Source organism: Hydra vulgaris, chromosome 05 (assembly GCF_038396675.1).
Source record: "Hydra vulgaris chromosome 05, alternate assembly HydraT2T_AEP".
In the NCBI taxonomy this organism is placed as follows: domain Eukaryota; kingdom Metazoa; phylum Cnidaria; class Hydrozoa; order Anthoathecata; family Hydridae; genus Hydra; species Hydra vulgaris.
The window spans coordinates 4250282-4270000 of record NC_088924.1 but is presented as its reverse complement, the minus strand read 5'-3'; the positions used below and the strand labels follow the sequence as shown (position 1 = coordinate 4270000).

Below are 19719 nucleotides of genomic sequence, written 5' to 3'. Positions count from 1 at the left end.
ACCATTTTTTCCCTTTAATTGTAAATTAATGTTTTTCAAGGAGCCAATTGTGTAAATCTACACCTCCCATAAACTTATTAAAGTTAATAATTGCCGATGGTTAGGGGAGGTGAATAAGCTCTTTTTCTTTTTGCAGTATCTTCCTATTTTTATTTAAGGACTGATGATGTCAAAATTTTTTCCAAGGGTTACACTTCTATTATCGTTCCATCTAACTATTGTGACTTCATTCTTTTTATCAAATTTTAATTCATAATAATCTCATTGATTTTTTTCAACTATCTTTGCTGACATGAGTGGGGACCTGCAAGTTCTATTATGAAAATATCCACATTTTTTTAAGTTGCATTTATTTCATCAAATAGAGGTCTCATTTGAAAATTTCTATCATCTTTATTATTTTCTATCATCTTTATTATTTTTTGTCTTGAAAGTGTATTATAGATTTCAACTCTAAATGTTTATTTCTATTAAATGCCTCTTTAACTATTTTCACACCTAGATTATCATCTTCCGACCAGTAATCTTTCTGACTTCGCAACGTATGGTGGCCAGATAAAATCAAAAATCCAACAAAAGTTTTTATATCAACAATTGATACATGGATCGATTGTTTAGTTTTATATTCAGACAAATATCTTGTTGTTTCTTCCAATTTTATGAAAACTCTTTTCTTTTCCAAAGACATATCAAAGCCTGAAATAAGAATAAAAAATACTAATAAAATATGATGTACTTCATTATATTTTATAACCTGTAGTACTAGTGTCCTCATTTGAGGACACAGTGTTTTTTTTAGAAAAATGAAACTTTATTAAAAATATTGGTGATTTTTTAAAGTATTCTAAACATGATTTACACTATGCTATTTATTTGTTTATATATATTTTATTTAAGATTCAATTTTTTTTTTTCTGTTGCATGTTGTATAGCTTTTTTTATTTAAAAAAGTGTAACAAATGATTAAAGCTGTTTCAATAAAATAATAATTGTGATTAAGTTTTTTTTTAGAGCATTATAAGACCTAAAAAGAATCATCTTTTTTACGGTGAAGCCAAAAATTATTTAGCTTGTAACTTTACAATGCCAATTCATTTAAATATTGAATGTAGAAATGGGCATAAAATATATTCATATCCAACAATTAGTCATTTAAAACAACTGCTGAAATGGTCAATAAACTTTTGAATATCCAAAGTATGTAAAAGTCAGTTTTTGCAACTAGTAAATAGATCTAAATTCTATGCTCGTAATTATTCAAGGGATTCTGAACAATTTAATAATATCTGCAACATGCTCTTTGCATACCAAAAATCAATATCTGCTGTGCCACAACCATTGCATTCAACCACAAACTCAAGTAACATTGTTTCCTGTTCTTCTATTTTACCTACTCAACACATCAGTCCTTTATCTGTATCAAATAGTAATCATTTATCTCCTTTATCTAGTCCCACTTTAATAACCTCTTCTCGTGAACCACTGCTACCCAGGCTGAAAGCTGATCAGTTGAGTCCTAGGAAAATAGTTGTGCGAAAGAGGTTAACCATTTTGGGATACGAAATAGCAAATTTAAAAAAAGCATAAAGAGGATCTAAAAGAGTTAAGAGAAAAGGCAAAGACCCGACAATACCAAGTTAAATATCTAAATCAGGTTATTGCTTGCAAAGAAAAAATAATCCTTAATCTTCGAAAAAAATTAAAGAAAAAATATTTGCATTTACAGTTTAAGAAACTTCAAAATCACATTTTTATTTTAAAATAACAGTTGACATTTACCCAAAGCAACTTATTTTATCAAAAGACTATGTTAAGCCAACAACTTGTTGACAAAAATTCTGAAATTCTTGTAGTGCAAAATGACATACTAATTTTACAGGAAAAAGTGGAGCAAATGCAACAAACAACACAAAAAACCAAAAATGAAAAATGCTACTCAACAGATATTAGAGCACTTATATATGACATGCTTGTGTGCCAAGTTCCTACACATAGTGTTCCAACTCTGCTCAGTAAAATTACAGCTCACACTGGCTATCAATTTAGTCACATTCCGCATCGCACAACTGTGGAACAAATGACGCATGAGCTAGGTGTAATTTCAGACTTACTGACTTGAGCTTTCTCAACAAAAAATTTGACACTTGGTTTTGAGGCAACAACACAGGAGGGTGTTCATGTAAATGTTGTGCACTTAACAACACAATCAGTAGGCATGGTTGTAGTTATTGATCAACTTCCTGGAGGTACAGCTTACGACTATCAGAGTCACATTACAAGTTATATAGTGACTTCTACCAGCTACAATTCACTGATGTGCGAAGTACAATTATTGGAAACATAACTAACACGATGAGTGACAGAGTAGCAACAAACCATGCGACAGTTAAACCTTGTTTGGCAGAAATCATTAAATGAACTAAACTGTCAGCTTCACTCCTTGGACACAATGACCAGATCGTGCAAGTCTTCACTCAAAGCATCAGAGACCTCTAAAAAGAAAACTTTATGGAAGAGACTGCATTGCAGCAAATATTGTTTTACAGCTGAACAAACTTCGCTATTTAGATGGAAAAGGTAGATCTATAATCTTAATCCCGCTTTTTTACTTTAACACAACATAATTTTGTAAATTATGATATATAAATCTAAAATATTTTATTTAATATCATATAAGTGTTTCTTATTTCACATGCTCCTTATGCTCTTTAAAACAATTACTTTATGTTATTTAAAGGTGACCCAAAGGGTTTTGTAGCCTTTTTGGACCATCACAAGCTGCCCAGAGGACTGCTACCACGCTACAGACGGAACAGACTACACATTATTTTTCACACATGTGGTATTTTGATTCATCACTATGAAATTATGAAATCATTTCTGTTTTCTGGCTTAGCGTTATGCGGAGGTTTGAGATATAGTTTGTACTAAGATTTTACATCTGAAACAAATGAATCTGTTACATGATTGTTTCCATTCTTGGATACATTCAGATATTAAATTGATATGATAGGGTGCAATATTAAAGGCATTGGGATAAACCTTTAAAACCAATAGTAATAATACTAAGAGCAATAGTTAGGGGATTATAGATTATTAGAGACTAATATTACGGTTTATTTATAATTTTTTTGTTTCAGGTATCCGTGAGTTATGTGTCCTAACTTTAATTGGATAGCTACTGACTGGTCCTTGGATGACAAAATTTTATATCTAACCAGGTCAGGGACTTGACTACATATCTGGCATTCAGGTAGTCAAAAACGTTCGGAACGCTCTTATTGAAAGCAGCAAGGATCCTCTAAATCTAATTAAACAAAAAACTGATTTTTTCGGAGATATTATAAAAGATCCTGTTTTTGATTCAATAATCAGCTTTTGCCCAGTAACTAATGAAATCAGTAAAACATTAGCTGAATGTCTGAAAGCTGTTGTTATTGTCATTGACAGGCAGTGCAAGCAACAGTTCAACATGAGTTCTAATGATCAAATTATGAACCAGACTAAATCAGCAAGGCTTCACAGCATTGACTCAGAAGAACTTATGGGTATGTTTGGTGCTGCAAAGCAAAAAGCTCTAAATGCCACGCTTTGCTTTCTTTCTTCAAAACTTCGTGCTTGTAAAAATAAAACAACTGCTCTACTCTCCAAAAACCTGCTGATATTAAAAACAAATTAACATTATGGGCTATTTCTAATGCCAGAAAAACTCGATTTGCAAATGCACAATGTCATAAAAAAATGATGTAAGAACTTATAAAGCGTATGGCTGAAAAAATTCAAAATAAAAAGTACAAAGAACAGAGAAAAAATGAAAAATTTTAAAAAATTGTATGCCTAATCAGATAAAAGGAATATTTCCTGACCTAGAAGATAATGAGGCTTCTAATATTGAAGAAATTCTTATTGGAGCTGCTATTGGAAGATGTATCTGCCTCTTGTGGTTTGATAATGCCACTAACAGCCAAGATGTAATATTATGACAGACTTCTTAGAATTAAAAAGAAGAACAATGGTATACATAGTTTCATATTGGAACGCAAATGAGAATGAGGATAATGATGCTGTTGAGTATGAAATAAGCAAATATCAGTTATCTGCAGACATCATTAGTGGTAATATGGTAATATCATAAAAAAATGATGTGCAAATTGATTATAATAAGGTATATGTTATTGTAAATCATAAGATAATTTATATACTTGCATTAAAAATTTTTATTTACAGATATCAGGTAAGTGCCTTGGTTAGCAATATTTTTTCAATGCCTAATGTGTGCATTAAGCCCCTCACCCCCTTCTTTTTGTTGTTGTTGATAAGATTATGAAAAGATTAATAATTCTTTCATTGATTATTTTTATGTATCAGATCTTATTTTAGGTAGTCGGGTAGTTACCGACATCCAACAACCAGGGTTGACTTGGTTGCAACATGCTATGGAAAACCTAAGCTCGTTTACTATTAGCTTTGAGCCAATCACCTGGCTTTTAATATACTATTTCAACTTAGAAAGATGACCTTTTGCATGCATGGACACCAAGATGTTAGTGTTAAGTAGTTTAAATCAATCAGTATAGAAATCAGTTTTTTTGATTACTATTTTTATACATCATATCTTTTTTTTTCAGGCGACAAATCGAAGAATTCAATTTGTTCCATTAATATTTCTGTTTTAATTAGATAATGTGTTATAAATCAGAAGTTAAGTTATTTTAATTAATTTTAACCTAAAACAAAAACCTTTTTTTCTCCTAATATTTGATGGGTTTTTTTAGTAATTATTTTAAATATTTGATGTATTTTATCTATCATTGTTAGGTTTTAACTCACAGTATGAAAACTGAAAAATAGACTATTGCATCTATGGATCTTTAATAAGTCAGGAAAGAGGTTAATTTATACTTATAGTTAAAATTATGCAGTAATAACATATTTGTAACATATTAGATATTAATTTATTTTTCAGAACATATGCCTTCTCTATTAATAATGGTTGTGCTATGGTGATCTATCGATTTATTTAAAAATCTGTTGTTGTTTTTTTTAGATATTCTCGATGGATCAACTTTTTCTCTCTTTGGATCTCAATTCTAGATTTGCTTTAAAACTAGGCTATTTTCATAGCCACTTTTATGTAAAAAACATTAATGAGCATATGGAAAACAATTAATTTAAATTTTATATTATGAAGTATATTTTAAAACAAATAAATCTTTTTTTTATTGGGTTGGGCGTATTATTCGGTGTTAATCGAGGCGATACACAAAGGATACTGAAGCGCTTTTTCTAAATACAAGTCTTCATCTCTCTAAATACTAATTAACATGAAATGTTATCGCTAATTGTCAAAGTAATTAAACAATTTTTATTCTAGTACTTTTTAGTATCTATCACGGATTAAATGGAAAATTATGTGACTTGAGTAATAACAATGGTACGGTTGGGAAAACAGCCCTTGTTTTTCCCCAAAACTATTGCTCTTACACAAATCACATCCTTTTTCGACTTTTTCTTCAAGTCATATTTTTCGCTCGCAAAAAATAGATATAATTAAAAAGGTTATTATTTTCTCTCAGTTCACTGTTTACCTTCTAGTAGGCTACGTACATATATAATAACGCAACAAATAAACTACGCGTTTTAATATATAAGCCTATATATGTAAATTAAAGTGTAATATAATAAGTATTATCTTTAAAAAAAAAGATATAAAATAAACTAATGTATGAATAAAATTTTTAATCATATAAAAATTGATTTATTTTTTTATTATTTATTATTTATTCATATTTATTATTTATTATTTAATCATATATTTTTTTCATATATTATTTATACAATTATTTATTATTTAATCAAATAAAATTTGATTTAATCTCATTATTATTATTTATAATTTTTTTAATTCGTTATTAGAAATAGTTTTTTTAATTAAGTAATTTTAATTTTTTTTTTTTGTTATCAGTTGAATAAAAATATAAGCGAGGCAAAGCCATGCGCTAAAAACAAAACAATGAAGTTCTATTATAAAACTAACGTAAGCCGAACGCTAATTTTTTAAGTTGGTTGCAGTTTTCTTAAGCATTCCTTATAATGAATTTTTGTCACTTAAATGGGCATAACTTTTAGTAGAATCATTTGTTTTTTATGAAATTTTCACCATTGTAATACTGATTTAAAGCTCTTTACAATGACTTATAATAATTGAATATTTGAATAGTTTAAAAGTTTTGCACACGAACCTAATATATGTGTATAATATTTCTTTGTGATAAAGAAAAATGGCGCTCTGTAAATTAGAGGCTATACTAAAGTATACTAAATTTAGCGGTTAAAGTCCATAAATTAAAGTTACAGAACTTCTCCATAATACGGACAAAATCATATTAAATGATGTGATACGGACAAAATCATATTAAATGATGTTCAAAAGTCTTAAAAGTAATGGAGTTACTTTTAAGACTTTTGAAACTACGGAGTATTTTTAAAGTGCGGAAATACAAATTTAAATTATTTATATTGCAATATAACTCTTAATAAGCTCAAAAGATTTTTTAGTATCAGATCAGAGCTTAAAATAAGACACTTTCAAGTGATTCAAGCTAAATTTTGTCTTGAGAAAGATATGTCACCAGAGAGACAATCACCAATACCATCAAAAGTTTCTCGCAATGATACTTTCTATAAGAAAAGCCTTGAATCTCTTGTTGAGGCGATAAGCAAATTGGATGCAATTGATGGTCTTAGTTGTAACCGAATTGCATATATTTTTCTGCTTAGAAGAGCATTTAAATCAGGTTGTTACACTTTGTCAAAAAGTCGTCATAATATCAGAGATCAATTTATGGCAGTATATGGTAAAACTATCACAATCATTTACCAAGACATTCGTAAGATTAAAGAAGAAGAAGGAGGTCGTTTTTCGATTAGCTTCGACGAATCCACTTCAGTCAGAAACCGTCGTTTTATGGACCTGAACTTGTATAGTTTTTAACCACTAAGAATGATCCGTGTCAACGAAAACATGAACACTGAAAAAGCTATTCAACTTGTTAAGTCAAGATTGTCTGAATTCCAGTTGAATTTGGATAATGACTCTGTAGCAACAACCACTGATGGTGCGAGTGTTACGATGAAAATTGGAAAAAACACCAGTTCCATTTAAGTTGGCTCTCTTGCACTTGCAATCCATATTTGTGTTTACGATATACATTATAAACCTCATAAGATAAACAATGATTTAATTTATAATGAAACTGAAGGGGAAGAGGATTATAAAGAAGTACTAGAGTAATGTGATGAATTAAGTGATAATTAATTCAACATCAAATACATTCAATCTTTTAGAAAGGAAAAAAGCTCTATTTTTTAGATTGTAAAACGCGATGAACAGCCTTATTAAAATGCTACGAAGATTTAACGAAGTTCGAAAAGAAGTTAAAGTAGCGATGATCCATCTTGAACAAGAATTAGATGTTTCCGATAAAAAAAATGGAGAAGATTTAAGAACTATGCGATGCTCTTGCTCCCATTGAGATGACTGTAAAATATTTTTGCAAGAAAGATGCTGATCTTTTGCTTGCTTAAAAAGGTACTGAATTTTCTGCTAAGCTGAAAAATCAAGGGAAATCAATAAACTCTGTTCTCCTAGAAAAATTTGAAGTACAAATTCAAGAGAGTTGAAACCCCGATCTTATACACTTAATATAATATTTATAATCTCCGGACGCTTTGGAAGAGCAAAAGAATCGGTTTCGTCTAAAAACAAAAAGGTAATATAATATTTCTGTCTACTTCACTTTTAAACAGACAATATCCAAAGAAAACAGGTGGAGAGCTACCAGTTGATTTTTAAGTTACTACTATACCTGATCAAACATTTATAATTGATGAAAAAAAATCTCTTTAACATCAATTTGCTTCGTTTATTCACCAATTTTAGATCCAATCTTATCAATATAGATAAGATTGGATCTAAAATTTTGAAAAAAGAGATGAGTTTATTTAAAGCTTCTGTGCAAAGCCTAAAAATCTTGAAAACCCTTTAAAATCTTTATTAACTATTAAACCAACATCAGTGGAGCTAGAACGAGCATTTTCAACCATGGGATTTTTGCCACGGAAATTAGAAATAGATTTGGAGATGTTACCCTTGATGCAATAATTTTAATGCGTCAGTTCGACAAAAAACTTGGAAAAAAAAATGGAGTTTAAAGGTAAAAGTTATAAAACTTTTTCACTTCTTTCAAAAATTTGTTTGTTTGTTTTTCAATCAAAATTGACTAAATTTACACGCCATAGGTTACGTAATTGCTGCTGTAACACCTAATTAATAAAATTATCTGGGTAATACCCGGCTAAATTTAAAACTCTTATTTCCCGGGTAAGTATTTTAGGCCGGGTAATGGAAACAATGGTACAAATAAAATATAACATCTGATAATGGATTTTTAAGAAAATCTATCGCAGCTATTGGGAAACTTTCTTCTTCCAAAAAAAATTCTTCAATGGTTCCCACAACTCTAGCAATTACTGGAAAAAACAATAACCACCTACTTTTTTAATGTAATAATATGTTGTTATATTTTAATTCAGCGGACTCGCAGAAATATTTAAGTTTTTCATTCCTTACTGTTTATATTGAAAAAAATTATAAAATTTTAAAACTCCAGATTCTATATCAATCAACAAGTCATTTGCAGCAGTAGAAGATGTATTATGAATTATGTGTGCAGAGCAATCAACTCCTATATTTGTAGACAATGTTTCTCTTAACCTGCAAAACGCGTTATTTATTTTGTGCTTTTGTCTCCCGCCAAAGTTAGTATTAGTATTATTACCTCCAAATGTCGCATGGTATTTTTTGCTAAAATATATAATTGCTTAATGTATCTCTACAAAATTCTGTTATTAGTACCAATATATCTCTACATAACGCTGTTATTGTATCATAAACGCTGATATTTTATCTGTTTATAACTTAATAAGTTTAAATTTATGCCAAACACTCCATAAAATAATGGATGAGTATTGGAAACATTTATTGGTGATAACTTGAAACTGAAGAAATGCCATAAAAAGTTGCAGTTCATCGGTTGCTTTCAATTTTGGAATATAGCACAATGCTACGGTGTATGAAATAGTTTTTTCGAGAGTAACTAAATATCTTGGTGTGTTAATAGAACGTTTTTTTAAGGACTCATTTCAATCAAATACATTAGTATTTGATTTAAATGAGTCCTTAAAAAAACGTTACATTTGAACCTATTTAACGTTAGCAAAATATGCGAATCTTCTTTTTGTTTTTGACTCTTTAATTAAAATTTTACCATATTCTATTACAGGCTTTTTCACAAAAAGTAGACTATAACATTTCTACTCTACTGGAAACATATGCAATAAAAAACTAAATGTACCATCTTATAAAACCCACAAGTGTGGTAAGCATTCAGTTCACTATCCTTGAAAAATCGCAATTTAGAATAACTTTGAAACCATCAAAAACTTTTAAAAGTATCATAATCGGAATAGTTTCGACACCTTGCGGAAAAGTTATTCTGAAATGCAGAAAATATTGTTTTGAAAGTACAAAAGAGATAATTTTTTGAAAAGACTAATTTTTTAACCTAAACTAAAAGATTCAAAATTATTAGAATAGGCATCAATTTAAAAAAATTGAAAAATACAAACTTTTTTCAAAGCAGCAATTTATTTTGCTCCAAATAAAATGAAACTCGCAAATCGTTGAAAACTAGAACAGAATTAGAACTAGAATTGGTAGCTATGAACATGAAGCCATTATAGAAAAGGCTCAAGGGCATATTGAAATGGATTACCACAGTTTGAACAGTAGGTTGGATACCTACTATCTAGAACCTATTGAATGCATCAAAAAATATTTGCAAATCATAATCAAGGCTGTCCTGTCAAGGACAGCCTTGATTTCGATGACAGACATGTTTCATATTTATTACAGATAACACACTTGGGATTGACAGCTTCTGCTAATGCAATTGAATAAGCTTGTTCTTCCAGATGATCAGGATTTTCATTGGGAATCTTTGTTGGAGGGCTCGAGGGCTAAAAAATGCAGTAAAACAAAGGAAACAAATTTTAAGTTTTAGGCTGGTTTTACAAAACAATTTATCACCATTTAGAAAAAATTAGTAACATCTTAAACATTTTTTAGCAAATCACAGTTCCTATCATAGTCAGATGAATTCTGAATTTGTAATAATTTTAAATTAATATTTGTTTTATACCTGACTGTAAAGTTTTAAAGCATGTAGAAAAACAGCTTCACGGTAACGCTCGGTTGATCGCTCGGTTGATCATTCTCCAAACAGGAGCTTTCCTCATGAGGTTTTATCCTCTATAAAGCACTATAGTCTTGATGATCCGTGCGCAATGGTTGGTTGTTGACTAACTGATAAATCTTGTGGCAGGTATAAATAAAGATGTGCATATTGAGCAAGCAAATAAACTGCCAGAATTCACAATGGTGGTCTTCCATGGCAAATTTCAGCCTTCTGTTGAGTACTTCAGCATTGTTGTTAGTTGTGTAATATAGACCAGAGACGCTGAACCCTTCAGGTGTCACAATCCCCTGCAAATATCTCTCAAAGTTACTAAAGTCCAAGTCCATAGTTGCTGAAGTCCAAGGATTGAGAGTTGATGGCAGATGGCATTTTCAAAATGGAACCGTAAAAATAATACAAAACTCTTGATATCATACCTAAGTTTTATTTTTAATGGTTATAACAATAAATTTGAGTTTACTCTTTAATGCATTTCTGCTCAATAAATTTTCTCTTTAACTTTTTTATCTTAAATGTTAGGTGTGCACAAGATTAGCAGTGAGTGAATGAATAAATTGCTTCAAAAACATAAAATATTTATAAAAATAGGAGTAGCTGTTGAAATAATTAATTTATTTTACCTGCAGCCATTCACTGAGCTTGAAGGCCAAGTAGGTTCTCAAAACATTTTGCAATCTACGTTCAAAATCTGACATAATGTTTGCAGGGGTGATTGCTAGGGTTTCTTGCATTTTGGCGAAGGCAGCTTGATAGAGTGACTCAGATTTGGATCTCATCAGTGCACATATGATAGGAAATGATGATCTCCAAAAAAGAGGATCATTCATATCTAAGATCTGTTGGTCTTGCTAATGAATTCGGTCTTCTGATGCTGTTGAGTATTCCACAGAAATTATCAATTGTTGATCCATTTTTAATCTTCGATACGAGGAGTGTTTTATCAAACAAATTTGAAAATTTTATCAAACAAATTGACACTTGTGAACCAAATCCAAATGAATCTTACACTAAACAGTATCAGAAACATATTCCAAGTTCATTCTGTTATTATATTAAATGTTTTGATGAAAGTTTTTATCAAAGTAAATTAGCCACATTTATTGCAAGTAGTGAAACAGATGATGCTGCACATATTTTTGTTGATAGCTTAGAAGAAGATATCAAGAAAATTTATGGTATGATTAAATTTCCAAAAAAGATGATATTTACTACTGAAAACAAGCATGATTTTAATGCAGCAATATCATGTCACATTTGTGGAGAAAAACTAAATGAAGATAAAGTACGTGACCATTGTCATATTACTGGAAAATATAGAGGTGCAGCTCATCAAAATTGTAATTTAAATTATAAAATTTTAAAATTCTTTCCAGTACTATTTCACAATTTATCTGATTATGTTTCTCACTTATTAATAAAGAAATTATTAGGAGGAAAATTGAGTTGCATACTAAACAATGAAGAAAAGTATATTAGCTTTTTTAGAGAAATTAAAATTGATGAGTATATTAAAGAAAGTAAGAAAGTCGAAGTTAAACGTAAACTTCGTTTCTTAGATAGTTATAGATTTATGCCTTCTAGTTTAGATGCTTTATCAAAGAATTTAGCAAAAGACCAGTGCAAAAATAATCGGAAAATTTTATTCAGGTAAAAAAATAGATTTGTTACTTAGAAAAGGTGTATACCCATATGGTTGGGTTGATTCTATTAATAGATTTAATGAGACACAATTACCGCCAAAAGAATTATTTTTTTCAAAATTAAACCATGAAAGTATAAGTGATGATGATTACTCACATGCACAAAATCTATGGAATGAGTTTAATTGCAAAACATTTAGAGATTATCATGACTTGTACTATGTTTCAGATGCGCTTTTTCTAGCTGACGTCTTTGAAAATTTTAGAGATGTTGTATGAATTGTTATAAATTAGAACCTGCTTGGTATTATAAATCACCCGGATTAGCTTGGGATGCAGCATTGAAGAAAACAAAAGTAAAGTTAGAATTGCTAAGTGATTACGATATGATACTAATGATAAAGAAAGGTATAATAAGTGGAATTAGTATGATATCAAATAGGTTAGGAACTTCTAATAATAATGATGGATGAAAATAAAGTAGTAAACTGGAAATCAATTCCATGTATACTAGAAGTAGATATAGATTACCCTGAATATCTACATGATGAACATAATGATTATCTACTTGCACCTGAAAAATTAAATATTGATAAAGTTGAAAAATTAAGTCTTAACTTCAACAATAGGAAAAAGTATATAGTACATTATGAAAATCTTAAATTTTATGAAAGATTAGGATTAAAGATTACTAAAATTCATAGAGGCATAAAGTTTGAAGAAAGAGCATAACTAAATGAATACATTGAACTAAATACAAACCATAGAACTAAAGCAACTAATGATTTTGAAATAGACTTTTTTAAACTCATGAACAATTCAGTATTTGGAAAAACAATGGAAAATGTTGAAAACAGAGTTGATATTAGATTAGTAAGAGACAGAAATGAAGCTATTAGACTAGCATCAAAACCGAACTTTGAAAGTAGAACAATATTTGATGCTAATTTAATAGCAATACATATGAAAAGAACAACATTAAAATATGCTAAACCAACTTCCTTAGGAATGTGTATATTAGATTTGAGCAAGACTCTAATGTACGAATTTCATTATGATTACATAAACAAAAAATATGCTGATCGAGCAAAACTATTATTTACTGGTACAGATTCTTTAGCAGACGAAATTAAAACAGAAGACTTTTATGCTGATATTTCTAAAGATGTTGAAAGCAAGTTTGATACAAGTGAATTTGACCTAAAACACCCAGCAATTAATGTAGATTTTAAAGTTGGTGTTGATAAGAAAGTAATAGGGATGTTTAAAGTTGAGTCTGGAGGAGCACAAGCTGAAGAATTTGTAGGGCTCAGATTAAAGTTGTATTCTTACAAAGTACGCGGAAAAGATAACAAAAAATGTAAAGGAGTAAAGAAAAATGTTGCTAAAAAGTATATAACACATGAAGATTACAAAAAATGTTTAATAAATAAAGAAAATAAGATAATGAATATGAATGTAATAAGATCACATTCACATGAAATTAGAAGATCATAGAAGATCAATAAAGTAGTATTAAGCGCAGAAGACGATAAAAGAGTTATTTTAGAAGATGGTATACACACATTAGCATATGGACACTACAAACTAAAAGTAAATATTTTATAGGTCAAAGAGCCCAGAGCCCAAAGAGGTTAAAGAGGTTAAATATGTCAGAGTCCAAAAATGTAAATATATATAAATAAAAACGAGAAATAACAATTGTCATAAACTTATCAATGTTGAAGGAAAACTTTTACCAAAGAAACCACTAACAAATTTTCAATGATCGAAGCAGCAAAAAAACTAAGAATAAAACATTTTAGAGGTGTATTTGTAAGAGATGAATTACCTAAAAATACGCAAAGAAAAGAATGTGGAATATTAAATACAGGAGGTTCAAGTACGCAGGGATTTCACTGGCTTTGCTGGAACAAAGACGGAGATAAAAAACTAAGTTTTCACTCTTATGGACTACCAACACCAGTTGAAGTTGTTAGTTATTTAAAAAGTCCTGTTTATTATAATAATGGTAGAGTTCAACTTAGAAACACTTGTGTTTATATGTATATAATAATTATATTATATATTATATTATATTATATTGTATATAATATTTTCAGAATAATATTAATAATCTATGGTAGTTTTTTAAAAAATCTAGAGTAATTTTTAAAAAAAAAATATAATTAAAAATTTTTTTCTTTATAAATAAAATGCCTGTTAATTAATTCGGACGCGACACTAATTCATCTGTAGCTGTAGATAGTTTAACATTATATCAAGCTAATAACTTGTTCATTAGGAGAGATTGACAAAATAATGCAGCTAGTAATATTAATATGAATTATAATAAATTAATAAGTGTACCAGAACCTACTAGCTTACATGATGCTGCTACAAAAAATTATGTTGATAATAAAACACTTTATCCTAATTAATTAGGAATAACACCAAATTCAAGTTAACATATCTTGGATTAAAACAACAGACTATTCCACCAAATACAGGTGTTGATGCAACAACAGTTTTTATACAATCTTCTGGTTCTGGTATTCTCAGAAAACTATGGTTATCATTAGCAGGATCAGATCCTAATTATAATGTTCCAGGTAATGTATTTCTTAGAATAAACGCAGATCATGCAATTTGCATAGGAGATTATTCTACTTCTACAGATAGTGTTGGAGATCATAATATTTCTTTAGCCTGTGATTTTTTATTTACACCTCTTGGTGGACCATTTTATGCAAACTCTTTACAAGGTTGCAATGTGTATACAGCTAATGCATTAGGAGGATACTTTACACTAGATTTACCATTTATTACTAGTATAGTAATTCAATTATACAATAAAACTAGTCAAAACGTTACATATTGGATACAACTCTTTATTACAATGACTACATCAATACCTCAATCATTGTCACCTATTAAATTATACTCTGAAACATTTAGATTTATAAACACAACTTATTGTAAAGAATATATATCATTAGACACTAGAGACAATGCTGGTCTAGGTGTTTATCTTAAATATATTAGAATTGGTGGGAATCTAGAGTACGCATGTATGATGCATACAATTCTCCAGTAAACTCTAACTCTATTATACAATCTTGGACACCATATAACGAAAATAGTTATACATTATTTCCTGGATTTGATCAGAATAGTGTATGTAGATTAGCATCATCTGGTTTAGAAGACTTTTATTTTTAAATATTAAATCATTTAATAATGAATCATTTGGACTATTGTATCAATCAAAAGATGCAATTGACTCTACAACTACTATCTCATTTTACAAAAATTTTACTGATTCCATGTTTAGTGTTCCTACTGGCAGGTTTTAGTAGTTACATTAAACTCTGGAGATCCACAAGTTGGACAATCTGGAAGTTTCTCTGTAATAGGATATGCTCTATTTTACGCTTAGACTTCACTTGCGAAATCAATTGAGCTTAGATTTAAGTTATGAAATTATAGTTTAACTGAACAATTGATTTAAAAAATTCACAAAACTTTTTTTAGCTCAGAGTTTATAGTTTGTAACCATAATATATTTATACATTATGGTTGTTATACTACCATTATCTAATATAGTATTTTATTTTGGCTCAGAAATTATAGTTAGGACAATAGTTGAAATGAGATAAGAATTTTATAAATAGTATAATGATTGAAATGACTTATGAGAATATAGATAAGTTTATAGTTAAATATGATATGAGTTTATGGTTATAGATATAGTTGAAATATGATATGAGAATATGGATAGGTATATGTTTGAAAAAATATTGGCTTTGAATGTCCTTTTTAAACTACTTTTTTATAAATAATTTGAGGTCATTTTATCAAATACATAGCCAAAAGCACTAAAATTTGTAATGTATTGTACAATTGTCTGGTTGCAACGAACTTTTCCGATCAACCACACTACTTTTGCGTAAATCACTAATAAGACACCTTAAAGTTCTGTGTGGTATATTTAGTAGCCTTGCTACAGGTTTACAAGTTTCTCCATCACTACCAGTTCGATAGGTCTTTGAGTTCACTATCTGAGTAAGGTTTGGACTGTTTGACTTGACTTTTTCACTTGATTTTAAGTAGATTCACACCATTTCCACAAATCTTTTATAAAAAAGTAAAAAATGTGAGCTAAAAACTCAAACTGTTTGTATCTTTAAATATTAATTTTATTATCAAAAATATTTCAAAAATAAAAACTAGTTAATTCAAAACGCGATCCTTTACCACATATAAAAGTACTCAATTACCCCACCTTTACTTTAAACATCTATATTTTATAATCAGTTCATTTAAAAAATTTAATATATTATACATATCATGAATGGTATACTAGAGAAAAATTTAAAATTCTAAGAAAATTTGTAACTACAATTGCTTACCCTTAGTGTTTCCAGTTAACTTTTTTTACAGAGTTTAATGAATCTACACCGTGATATAACTAACTTATTATTGGTTGTTTTTTTAATTCCGAAAAAGCTGTAATTAACAACTTTTACTTTTTAAAAGTTACTTATGTATTTTTTTTAGCTTGAAAATGAACAAAGCATTCATCCTAAATGTTGTATTTATCTTTTAAAATGAATATGTTAACGGGTGCGCAATTATTGCATGAAGTGCTCAATTACCCCACGCTACGGTATGTAATTCCACGGTGAAAAGTGGAAAAGTAGTCAAATTTTATTAAAATTGTTCGTACTAACATGTTCAATTTGTCGTTGGTTAGATTTTATACTTTATAAAATATATATAGTTTAAGAAAATAACGAAATATTTTTTGTAATTTTCATGTAACCTAAGTTAACAAAAACATGATAAAGTCTTGTTTTTTTCTTAAATTTAGTTAAAGAACTTAAACTTTTTAATAATACATGCAAAAGAATATTAAACGTTACAATTTTACGTTTAAAGTTTTAAATAACAATGCTTAGTTACAACAATTTTTTTTTCAATTTGTGTAAAGTAAATTAAAGCTACATTTACTAAAGTTCTGGTGAGTTTTTGTTGCTTTCAAAATGAACACTTACGTCGTTACATAACTCTTGCTTGGTTAATATTTTCGTTTTAGTAAAACAACTCATTGTTAAATGCAATTAAGGGAGGTCGTTCATATAGTAAGTCATTATATTTGTCCGTTTATTTGTCATTTTTTAACCCCTTTCCTTATGTCAAAAACGATCAGATATACCTGAACCCCCTCTACCTCCTAAAGTGTGATTTTGTATTTGATTTAAAAATATTTTAAAAGATTTAAACGCAAATACTTCGCAGCATTTTCAAAATTCAATCTAATGAAAATACACATAAGCATAAGAAGTTTAAGTAAAATTTTTGACAAACTTAAGGTTTTCTTATCTAAAGGACTTCATAAGTATTAATAAAATTGTAATACCAGTGAATGATTGTGGTTTAGCGTCATGGGGGTCAAGGAAATGAGTTGGAGGCAACAAGGGTTGTTGGTGGCACATTAACCCTTGGAAAAGTTTTTCTTCGAGAATCATAATTGTGATAATTTTTTTTTATTGATACTTTTATGTACGGTAAACGAGCTTTTTTTTTTTTCTCCTTTAAAAAAAAAAAGGTAGTTTACCGTTTGCAAAGTCATTTATGTTTTACGAAAATCTGTCACTGTACAGTCAGTAATTTTGATACACCAAACTATGTTAAAAATCAACTGTCTGTGTGACTACATTATGATTATAAGAGATATTTTCTTTAAACAAAACATTTTTGCTTTGTTTTCTGCCATAAATGCGTGCAGCGATGATTTATCGTTACCAAGTTTTCTATTTTCGTTTAAAACAAACGCAGAGCTTGTGATGAGAAACTTAAATTATAGGATACGCCAGTTTAGCGGCTTTGAGTGCGTGGGTAGGTGGCAACTTGCCCCCCCCCCCCTTCCCACCCCCATGCGGAGAAGAAAAATGCGTCTTAACTCATAAACTGACCACTGAATCTGTAAATTCAAGAAGAGTGCTCAGAGAATGTTTAAATATGATTTACAAGAAAAGAGTCTAAACAATTCGTACAGGTATTCAAAAAGCTAAATAATCACCTTTGGAAATCGGGTTCGTCAAAATTTTTTAAAAGAACGATTTTTGAGAATTTTCTTTTCTGACAAGAAAATATTTGATCTCAATTTGTCTAAACAATGAAGTCTTAAATTCAAATTTTAATGAAGCTCATAACAATAGCGGTGTTAGACAAATACAGAAGATTCACAAACCGAACCATGACATTTTCCACAAAATGTTTAACAAAAAGTCATTGTTAGGAAGTTTAGTTAAAAGTTTGCTTGGAAGGCACTACTCCTTAAATTATATTGGACAACGGCACAAAAATTTATCAACAATATATATTATAATTATATCAATAAATATATCTTTCTATGGTTGTAAAGTAAGGAAAAAAAGGTATTTTTAGATGAAGCACCAGCTAAGTGGTGCCGAACCTCATACTAACACACTTTCTCAAAAATGGCGTAGCAACTATTTTTTCAGACTTATTGACAAAGAATGTTGGCCCCAATTCTCTTAACAAAAACTCTCTATAGACTATATTTTCTATTAGGAACGAATTTGTTCACTAAGTCAACTGAAAAAAAGCCAAGTCAATTAAAAATTGAATGGCAGAAATGAAACGAGCTGTGAAGCAAATGCAAAAAAGAGTTTATACTAAAAATATAAACTATTTATAATACAAATGGTTCACAAAAATGTAACCAGTGGTTTGCAAAAACAAAAAAAATAGAATTACAATAGCAAGCATATCTGCAAACTTTGAAGAAAAGTGGACTGCAGCCAATAGAACAATGGTCTATGTTTTAAATCAAATTTAAAATTGGCTAGAGACAAGTAGTTTCAAATTGAAGATAAGTTTGCATAGATTAGGATCTATGCTTTCACAGCTTTTCTAAAAAGAGTTGGTGTCAAAATTGGCCCAAAAATATTTTAAATGTTTGTCTCTAAAAACTAAAAGACGGGTTCTCGACTTAGTTCAATTGCGGAGTGCCCGTGACTTAACCACATCTGTCAATGTATTTTGTCGAGTTAAAAAAACTTGGAATTGAATGAATTATTATGTTTTAATAATTATTTGTTTTAGATTAGAATAAAAATCTACTAATGTGATTTGTGGTGGCAAACATTAGGAAGTGAATAGATTTTAGCTTATTATAAAGATTTCAAGTGTTCTGGTCACTTTTATAAACAAACAAAAAATGATTTTTGGTTGCAAGACATAATGTATTTCCATTTTACCATAACTTATGTACATCCAAAGTTAGTGTTACCCTCAAAATGACATTATTTTTGTATCAGAAACGTGAGCTGGAGTCAAACTTTAAAGCATATGGAGCAAAGCAAGTGAAAGTTTAATAGATATACAATGTCAGTTTCTTAAAAATTCACCATCTAATTTGTCTCTCACATTAATAGGCAAATGGAGATGTTACAGAAGTTCTGGCCTCAGTACCTAGAAATAAAGATTAGAAAACTCCAATGCTACTAATGATTTTCTAATTGTATTTGCATTTTTTATTTGCACTGTTGCTAAGATTGAATGAAGGCTGTCATAATATTATTTGGCAAAATCATTAACCTAATTATATTATGCCATCATCCACTATGCCATTATAGCCATCATCAAAACTTTATTGCAGACCAATTAAGTTGATATTTTTGAAGAAAAATAGAAATTGACTGCATTTGAAATTAAGAAACTAACTTTGTTCTAAAACTTGATCTTTGAAT

The 19719-nt window shown here is 29.2% G+C and overlaps 1 protein-coding gene and 1 long non-coding RNA gene across 2 annotated transcripts; both read left to right on the top strand.

Annotated features, from left to right (window-relative positions):
- Nucleotides 1-542: 542 nt before the first annotated feature.
- LOC136080476 (uncharacterized) lies at nt 543-5211 on the top strand. The gene is made up of 6 exons (XR_010638485.1): nt 543-2577; nt 2738-2908; nt 3141-4165; nt 4381-4543; nt 4629-4890; nt 5048-5211. It is a non-coding gene; the product is annotated as an uncharacterized LOC136080476 (long non-coding RNA).
- Nucleotides 5212-12769: 7558 nt separating this feature from the next.
- Nucleotides 12770-13456, top strand: LOC136080122 (uncharacterized). Its single transcript, XM_065796732.1, has one exon. The coding sequence runs from the start codon at nt 12770-12772 to the stop codon at nt 13454-13456; it is 687 nt and encodes a 228-aa protein (XP_065652804.1).
- The last annotated feature ends 6263 nt before the right edge of the window (nt 13457-19719 follow it).